Source organism: Halyomorpha halys, unplaced genomic scaffold (assembly GCF_000696795.3).
Source record: "Halyomorpha halys isolate HHAL.00 unplaced genomic scaffold, Hhal_1.1 Scaffold207.1, whole genome shotgun sequence".
NCBI lineage: Eukaryota > Metazoa > Arthropoda > Insecta > Hemiptera > Pentatomidae > Halyomorpha > Halyomorpha halys.
The window spans coordinates 375,642-385,308 of record NW_027104696.1 but is presented as its reverse complement, the minus strand read 5'-3'; the positions used below and the strand labels follow the sequence as shown (position 1 = coordinate 385,308).

The 9,667-nt window shown below is 32.7% G+C and overlaps 1 protein-coding gene and 1 long non-coding RNA gene across 2 annotated transcripts in view; one reads left to right on the top strand and one right to left on the bottom strand.

Annotated features, from left to right (window-relative positions):
* The window catches only part of LOC136796525 (uncharacterized), a 12,598-nt gene extending 11,800 nt beyond the window's left edge, over positions 1–798 (bottom strand). The window contains exon 1 of the long non-coding RNA XR_010844259.1: positions 428–798. This is a non-coding gene — a long non-coding RNA (uncharacterized lncRNA). The remainder of the gene's footprint in view (positions 1–427) is intronic.
* LOC106679486 (serine/threonine-protein phosphatase 6 regulatory ankyrin repeat subunit B) overlaps positions 1–9,015 on the top strand; it is a 10,595-nt gene extending 1,580 nt beyond the window's left edge. The window contains exon 2 of the mRNA XM_014418679.3: positions 3,854–9,015. Coding sequence (XP_014274165.1) covers positions 3,854–7,993 — 4,140 coding nt within the window. The 3' untranslated portion in view covers positions 7,994–9,015. The remainder of the gene's footprint in view (positions 1–3,853) is intronic.
* Positions 9,016–9,667: the final 652 nt, after the last annotated feature.

Sequence of the window (9,667 nt, the reverse complement as noted above, 5' to 3'; positions counted from 1 at the left end):
ATAACATCGTCTGAACTCATTCCCACATTCATTGCAGTTTGCATATTTATTACTAGTGTTATTAATTGCGTCTTATGCATTTATATATATTTAATTATTTTATTATGTTAAGAGTAATATATCTGATCAAAGTTTTAATGGATGAAAACAACATAACATATTATTGAAAAATCTAACTATTAAAAACTTCATATCAATTGATTAAACTAAGAAAAATTTGTTTAAAATATTTTTCATTCAGTTCTTTCAATAATTTCAAGAATAATTTGGAGAAAAAAAAATTGAATACTTTTTCTTAACATTAAGAATAAAATAAAATAAATACATTTAAAACTAAGTAAAAATAAATTTAAACAAAAACATTAGGAACAACATAAATTAAAGAGTCATAATAGTTGATGTATGAAGTATTTAAATTGATATTTACCAAATGTTGAATTAAATAGAAATCCTCATTTGATTTTTCAAATTCTACCTTCCACGTATTCATTTACAGATAAATAATTGAAATATAATTTAGTTTTGGGCACTCATATAATTTTATTTTAATTATAACCACGGGTATTGCCTTTTATTATTTAAAAAAGTTCGATTCAATGCAAAAAACAAGTATTATTATTTTTCAATTTGATCAATTCGTCTTCAAGATGGCCACCCATATATAATAATTTCGAATTTAGAAGCTGAAATAAACATAGCATAAAGTATAATGTACTTCCTGGTCTTAGCCAAAATCAATGCCTTATGTAGTCTCTTGAATATGCCAACAAATTAAGATTTTCTAAAATTAATTTAACCTTTTTTTACATAATTAATTAAGAAATGGAAATAAAAAATCATGATCATTTGTTTAAGAAACATCAGTTAGGTTAAACAGATTAATATTTTAATTTTATACAAATTTGACGTTTGCATATTCAAAAAACTATTTTCACTTAACTTCTCTTCATAGTTGGAAGGAGTGGCCGATATTTAAAGTCAATTATTACAAAAAACTATTTTAACATTTAAACTCTAAAAATATTTAAATCATATTGAAATGTGAAATTTATACCCTCTATTTACTTATAATATAATATGCCGTATACGGGGTTTCGGGTATGGTAAACTTGTTTCCTTATACTTTAATTGTTATATTATGAATTGAGAAGTACCAGTTGGGATCTTTGATATTTATACTGACTCTAAGTAATTAGTTCTATTATTGTCATTCAAATTATAATAGAAAAAGGTCTTACTTGTTTTAATGCGTCGTTTGGCTTTGAAGTTGTCGTGGCGGAGCATCCATATTCGCTTTGCCCCACAGCCTCCCAGCGGCCGCTACAGAATCCCTGCGATGTGTGTCTTCCTCAACTGGTCACCTCTGGTCAGCCTGGTCTCTCTCTTTCTCCAAACTTCCTCTTCCGGGACTGTACTCGTCCCAGACTGTCTTCCACCTGTTACCCAATGGTCCTTTTTATTCTATTATTTTTCGTACCCTCCTAAAATTTAAATTAGTTTCTTATGTGTACATATAGTGAGATGTCCCATATGTTAGGCTGGCTTTTGTGGTACCTCCCATTGCCTTTAGGCATTAAGGTAGGAGAAGTCTTGATTGGCTTACGCTAGTAGATTATTGGAGCGGGGAGGGGCCGTACCGCTTTGTGTTACTAACTCTTACTTACAAGTTAAAACGTTGTTTTTTGTTTTAAAAATTCACATTAGAAACAATGAGAGGTCACATTGAAACATTTTTAAGTTTCAATTTCAAAGTAGTGTGTTAATTGCAATAAACTTGTTTATTATAAATAATAATAATCATAGTTACGATAAATTGTAAAAGAGATTGAGTGACATTAAACAAAATCCTGTTAAAGATATTCACCACAGTTCACTTATATTTGACTTTTAAACAATTTTTATAATTTACCATAAAAACTTCTGCCACTTTGTATAGATGCTTCAGATTTAAAACATATAATGTGTAAATAACATAATGCTTACAGTTTAGACAATTGGATTAAAGTTACTTTGTGAATACTTAGAAAAACCGATTTTGTTTTATGGAATAGAAGCTTTATAGTTGATAACCCTAATGTGTGGCTGTGGGGCAAAGCGAATATGGATGCTCCGCCACGACAACTTCAAAGCCGAACGACGCATTAAAACAAGTAAGACCTTTTTCTATTGTAATTTGAATGACAATAATAGAACTAATTACTTAGAGTCAGTATAAATATCAAAGATCCCAACTGGTACTTCTCAATTCATAATATAACAATTAAAGTATAAGGAAACAAGTTTACCATACCCGAAACCCCGTATACGGCATATTATATTATAAGTAAATAGAGGGTATAAATTTCACATTTCAATATGATTTAAATATTTTTAGAGTTTAAATGTTAAAATAGTTTTTTGTAATAATTGACTTTAAATATCGGCCACTCCTTCCCACTATGAAGAGAAGTTAAGTGAAAATAGTTTTTTGAATATGCAAACGTCAAATTTGTATAAAATTAAAATATTAATCTGTTTAACCTAACTGATGTTTCTTAAACAAATGATCATGATTTTTTATTTCCATTTCTTAATTAATTATGTAAAAAAAGGTTAAATTAATTTTAGAAAATCTTAATTTGTTGGCATATTCAAGAGACTACATAAGGCATTGATTTTGGCTAAGACCAGGAAGTACATTATACTTTATGCTATGTTTATTTCAGCTTCTAAATTCGAAATTATTATATATGGGTGGCCATCTTGAAGACGAATTGATCAAATTGAAAAATAATAATACTTGTTTTTTGCATTGAATCGAACTTTTTTAAATAATAAAAGGCAATACCCGTGGTTATAATTAAAATAAAATTATATGAGTGCCCTAAACTAAATTATATTTCAATTATTTATCTGTAAATGAATACGTGGAAGGTAGAATTTGAAAAATCAAATGAGGATTTCTATTTAATTCAACATTTGGTAAATATCAATTTAAATACTTCATACATCAACTATTATGACTCTTTAATTTATGTTGTTCCTAATGTTTTTGTTTAAATTTATTTTTACTTAGTTTTAAATGTATTTATTTTATTTTATTCTTAATGTTAAGAAAAAGTATTCAATTTTTTTTTCTCCAAATTATTCTTTGGAATTTCTTGAATTAGTTTAATTAACCTCGTGATTTGAAAAGTTTCATATAACTAATTTATTTATCATGTTATTTTTCAACAATAACAATTAATTATTTTTATTCGGTTCTATTTTTATTTAACTGATTCAAATTAGTCAGTCAATCGATGTAATTAAATCTACATTAATTCTATACCAGAATAATGGTAAGTAGCAGCAAGGAAGGAATACAAAATAAAATTTAAATAAAAAAACCTCAGTTACATAAGATAATTAAGTATTTATATACATTGAATATAATCTGCACATATATACTTTGCATAAAAACACTAATTACACCTTATGGCAACGTAGAGTGTTGTGTTTATTGAGCCAATTGTTACGATAACATATAAATCTATGATATGGACATGGACCACATTCAGTATAGTTCTGAACTGAGATAAATGAGTTTTAAGTTAAATACCAATAAACAATTAACAAATAAAAAAGTACATATACAATACTTGAACTAGCAGCATTTTTAAGAGTACGGTTCCATACTCAGAGTTTAGAATTTTTGTAGTCACTTACTTCATTGACTAAGGGTGGTTAGATCTTTACTGAAGGACATAGAATGGTACATAAGGAACAATGATAGAACACTAATATTACTAAAATTTAAGTTCGTAATCCTTTTGTCATGAGAAAAAAATTCTTGATAAATTGTTTAGTTTTATTTATCATTCTTATTTTGCAGGTGGATAATGATCTAACGGAACTAATGGACTCGGTACTGATGCCCTCTTTCCATGACGTCAACACAACTACTTCCGATATTGAACTAGATAATACTCCACTACATCTTGCCATAAGAAATGGTAACCTCAGCGAGATCACCAAACTTCTTGATAGCTCTACTAATGTTAATATTAAAGGATCTGGTGGTGTTACACCTTTACATTTAGCTGCGGCTAAGGGATACGAAAATGTTGTGAATTCACTACTGAACAAAAATGCTTGGGTCAATATTAGAGACGGTTTCAATAACACTCCATTACACCTAGCACTTTCTAATAATTACTCCAATATTGCTAAGATACTAATCAACCACCATGCTGATGTTAATATGAAAGGGCCAGATGGTCTTACAGCTTTACATGTTGCTGCTGAGGACGGTTACGAATCTATCGTGAATTTCCTACTAACAAAAAATGCAAGTGTAAACGCAAGAAACGATAGGAATGACACTCCAATACATGTTGCCACATATTATGATAAATTGGATGTCCTTAAAATACTTCTCGATCAGGCTACAGATGTTAATATTAAAGGATTCGATGGTCGTACACCTCTACATATCGCTGCTAGCGAGGGATACGAATCCATAGCGAAATTATTGTTGTCCAAAAACGCGAGTGTAGACATAAAAGATAATAACAATGACACTCCAATGCATACAGCAACGCTTAGTGGAAATCTCAATGTTTTAAAAATTCTTCTCGAGCACGCTACTGATATTAATATCAAAGGATCTGATGGTCGTACACCTTTGCATTTGGCTGCTTTAAAAGGCTACGAATCTATTGTGAATTGGCTGATGTCCAATAATGCAAGTATAAACATTACAGACGACCACCATGATGCTCCAATACATTTAGCAGCATCCAGTGGGAACCCAGATGTTTTCCATATTCTGCTCAATGTCACCACTGATGTTAATATTAGAGGATCTGAGGGTCGTACACTTTTACATATCGCTGCTGAGGATGGTTACGAGTATATGGTAAATACGTTATTGTCTAAAAATGCAAGTCTAAACATAAGAAACTACAATCAAGACGCTCCAGTACACGTGGCACTACAAGCCTTTGATGGTACGAAAGTTGCTATTTTTAATATTCTATTAGATCTCACTACTGATATTAATATTAAAGGATCTTATGGTCGTACACTCTTACACATGGCTGCTGATAGAGGTCATGAATCCATGGTGAATTTGCTGTTGTCAAAAAATGCCAGTGTAAACATAAGAGACGGAAGCAAAAATACTCCAATATTTTATGCAATTGAGAATATCAAGATTGTCAAGATACTTCTTGAACATGGTACTGATATAAATATTAAAGGATTTAGAGATCATACGCTACTAAGTTTAGCTGTTCATTACGGGTACGAATCTTTGGTTAATTTATTGTTGTCGAATAAAGCTAGAGTTGATGAAAGGAATCTGAAGGGGCTCAGTCCATTGGATTCAGCAGTAATGAATAATAGGTTCAATATTACTAAAATTCTCCTTGACTACGGAGCTAAAGTAAATAACAGGAGAAAAAACGGAATGACACCTTTGTTGGTAGCTGTTTCCAATGGAAATAAAGATATTGTAAATTTACTTATTTCAAGAAATGCTTCATTAGAAATAAGAGACAAGATTGGAAATGCCGCTATACACCTAGCAGCCTTAAATGGGAACATTGAACTGATTAAGATTCTTCTTGACAAAGGTGCGAATGTTAATGAGAAGGGAGAAAATGGGAAAAGGCCTCTTAATTTTGCAATTCGAAAGGACCATGAAAATTTCAATGAATCGCTCAAAGGAATATTTATAAATCCAACTATTGCTGGTCAGGAATTAATTAAATATTATAATACTACCATAAATCCTACGGTAGAGAGTGAAATAGTCACTACGATTAAGACTCTAATTGAACACAAGGCCAAAGTGAATTCCCTAAATCTTCTTGACCAAACAGTGCTCCACGAAGCTGCTGCACTAGGCTATGCTCGAGTCGTGGACTATCTGCTGTCCCAGAATGCCGATTTTAGTATCGAAGACTATGTTTGCTTCACCCCTCTTCAGTGGGCAGCTAATAATGGAAATGTCGAAGTGATAAAGACCTTGTTGGAATATGGGGATGACGCCAACAGAAAAGGATGCAATAATGTAACAGCCTTACACCTAGCAATCAGAAGAAATGATACTAGGTTAATTAAATTTCTTTTGTCTAACAATGCTGATCCCAATGTGATGAGCGAAGACGGGCGAACGCCATTAGACCTAGCGTTTGATCCTTTATCTGAAGAGTTTATAAAATTACTTTTAGCTCATGGAGCAAGAGTGAAAGATAGTAGTTACCTAGGATCCAAGATTCTTTTCGATGCAGTTTCAAATAAATTAACAGAACTTGTAAAGCTTCTGTTGCATAACACTGAAAATTTAGACTCATATCCGACAGTCATTCTGAATCATGCCATTGGAACGCGGTTTTCAGAAGGAATAGAGTTACTCATCTCTCACGGAGCAAACGTTGCGCAGAAAGATATCCACGGAAATCTCCCCCTTACTTCAGCAGTTTTGTCAAGAATTTCTGATAACGTAAAATTAATTTTGGAAACCGGAGTGAGTAGAATTGATAAAAATAATTTCCAAACTTTTTTAGATGCTGATTCTGATGTAAAGCTTCTAACCTCCCAGAACAACGTAATAGAGACTCATAATGTTGCAGCACTACACGTTGCTTCCATTCATGGATTATCGAAAATTGTCCACCTGTTGATATCATACGGTGCCTCATTAGATGTTAAGGATAAACAGGGATATTCACCTCTCCATCACGCCTGTGAGAACGGTCATGTCGAAGTTGTGAAACACCTTTTGGATTCTGGATGTAATAGAAACTCTACCGATATTAATGGGACGACTCCACTGCACATTGCCTGCAGACGAGGTCTATTTGCTATCGTGGAATCATTACTTTCCAATTCAGCAGCTCCCATAAATCAAGCAGACAATAGTGGATACACAGCACTTCATTATGCTGCTAAGAACGGATCTCTAGAAGCAGCCAAATTGTTACTGAATCTTGGTGCTGATATAGATGCAAAAACTGTTGATCTCAAAACTCCACTGCATTTAGCTTCACTGGAGGGCCACGTGGAAATAGCAAAAACTTTATTGAACACAGGAGCAGAAAGAGAAGCATCTGATGTTGACGGAATGACACCATTACATTTCGTCGCAAGAGAAAAATACCCGAGGATAGTGTGGTTGATGCTGGAGTCTGGAGCCTTTGTTAATAGTCGAAACATTAACGGAAGTACACCACTTCATCTAGCATGCGAATGGAACAACAAATCTACCCATCATGCACAATCTGTAGTAGTTAAATTACTTCTGCGTTATTTTCCAATGGTTGATGCTACAGACCACAACCTGATGACACCACTACATATTGCGTCTAAAGAAAATTCCTTAATTGCCATAGATAAACTTTTAGATCATGGAGCAGACCCATCAAGTAGAGATACGTTGCTCAACCAACCTATCCATTATGCTGCATTATATGGCCACTATGATCTAATAATCAACTTAGTTCGCAACGGAAAAGCAATGAGTGAAAGTGTATCTGCGAATATTAACAACGAAACTCCATTGTACCTAGCTTCAAGGGAAGGACATACTAAAGTAGTAGCATTGCTTTTACAGGCTGGAGTTGAATGTCTTCAACCTGATAATAGGGGAAGGACTGCTTTACACCGTAGCGCTGGAAGAGGTCATTTAGGAGTAGTGAAACTTCTTCGCCAAGCACTTCTAAACATAGACAAGAAAGATGAGTGGGGTTTCACAGCATTAAACTACGCTGCTTCTTGGAAAGGACATCAAGAAGTTATTGGATTTCTTTCCACTACCCAACTGAACATCACACTGTCATACTATTTAAACAAATCAAATCCTTTTCAACCTAATGTGGAGAAGAAAACTTTAATAAAGGTAGGAAAGTTACCTGGTGTAAAATTGGGAATACCTTATTCTTTTAAGGTAATTCCAGGAAATATCCAGTACCTTTATCAGGTCTGTAAATATGATATCGGAATTTGTATTATAGAAGGCAAGGGCTGATCAAGTAGTTATTATCAAACAACTCCATTTTTTTTTTTTTTTTTTACATCTGTAAGAATTTTTAACTTACAACTATACAATTTTTATACGACAGCATATGTCTTAATACCGTTCAACATGTCAAATCTTACCTGGAAACAACGACTTATAGAGAGAATTGATTTTCTGTCGCTGCTTGAGATAAACATTTACAATATCGCATTTAATGCTTATTGAAGTAGATCGTGGACAGGTTATTTGTGAAGAATCACCGTGTCTTAAGCGAAAAGAATTCAAAAGTTGCAATTATGACCAAAGAAAAAAAAAACTTGGAAGCACTCCCAAAAAATAATTCAATTCGTTTGAGATTGCATGGAATGTTGGAAGAGGATAACGGTGAAACTATACTAAAAACCACTTACGAAATGCTACTCGCTAGGTACATAAGAGAATTATTTTTTCATCGAGTTGTGACTACCAATGAAAGATGGGTGTATTTCGAGAATCCTAAACATAAGAGATCCGTGGTGACACTCGGCGAAACATCGACAGCGACTGCAAGGCCAAATTGCTATGGAGAGAAGACAATGATTTATGTTAACTGGTAGCAGTGTGATACCTCTATCTAAACCTCATGAATCCGTTAGTTAATATTGAACGCTATCAACAATAAATGATCACTTTGAATCATAATTTGGATGAAAAATTGATTTATTTTATGTCAATACACCCTAAGGCGCAGTAAAACCACTCACGTGAGGCCTTTCATCATAAAATATTTTGCATAAGGCTGATTTATTATTTTTATGTATGGGACACGTACTAGCAGACTCATTTTGAGAAGATACCTCAAATGGCTTACTGGAAGAGGAATAGGTGTTTGGCCTGATATCCACGAAATGTCAGACAGATGTGATGACATGATTTGCTGACTAAAGACAGTACTTAGAATAAAATTTAGTTTTTCAATTTTGTAGAATAAACATAGATTTCCTATAAAATCATTTTGTTTTCATATTTACGCATCTGGTATTAAAAAAAAAAGAAATGTTCATTAACTACATCTACATATAATTAATTCCCAATTGTCTAATTTCCTACCTTTGGATATTACCATTGCTATTTCTGTGTATTGGTATTCAAAAGTTCTCATCAGTTTTATTACTACATATCATTGCTGATTACATACCATTCTTGCCCTAAGAAAATTAGATCGATATTTCATTTCATCTGACAGAGATGTTAAGTCATTAAGTTATTTACTGAAGTCAAGAACTATCTATTAGGTTATTGCATATGAAATGTGGGATTTTTGAGTCAATACATAAAACTGCTTATCTTTTTTCACAAGTTGTTTATCAAATCAAAATATTTTCCATTCGCTTCAATACGCTTTTGGGTCCCTACGGGACTTTAAAGCATAGATGCCTGTCTTAAAAAAAATCTGATCTTAAGAATCAATAAATTCAGATATCAAAATTTTCAGGCTGTCTTCATTTTTATACTATATAGCCCGTAAAAAACAGGTTCAAATGTTTAAAAAAATGAAACTCGGTTGGGGAGAGATCCAGTGAGTAGGCTGGCTGCTAAAAAATTTCATATTTCAATTCATTTAATTTCGCAATCATTCTGTGCGATCTATGCGGCCAAGCATTATCGTGGAGAAGTAGTAGGACAACTAACGAGTGATAGGCC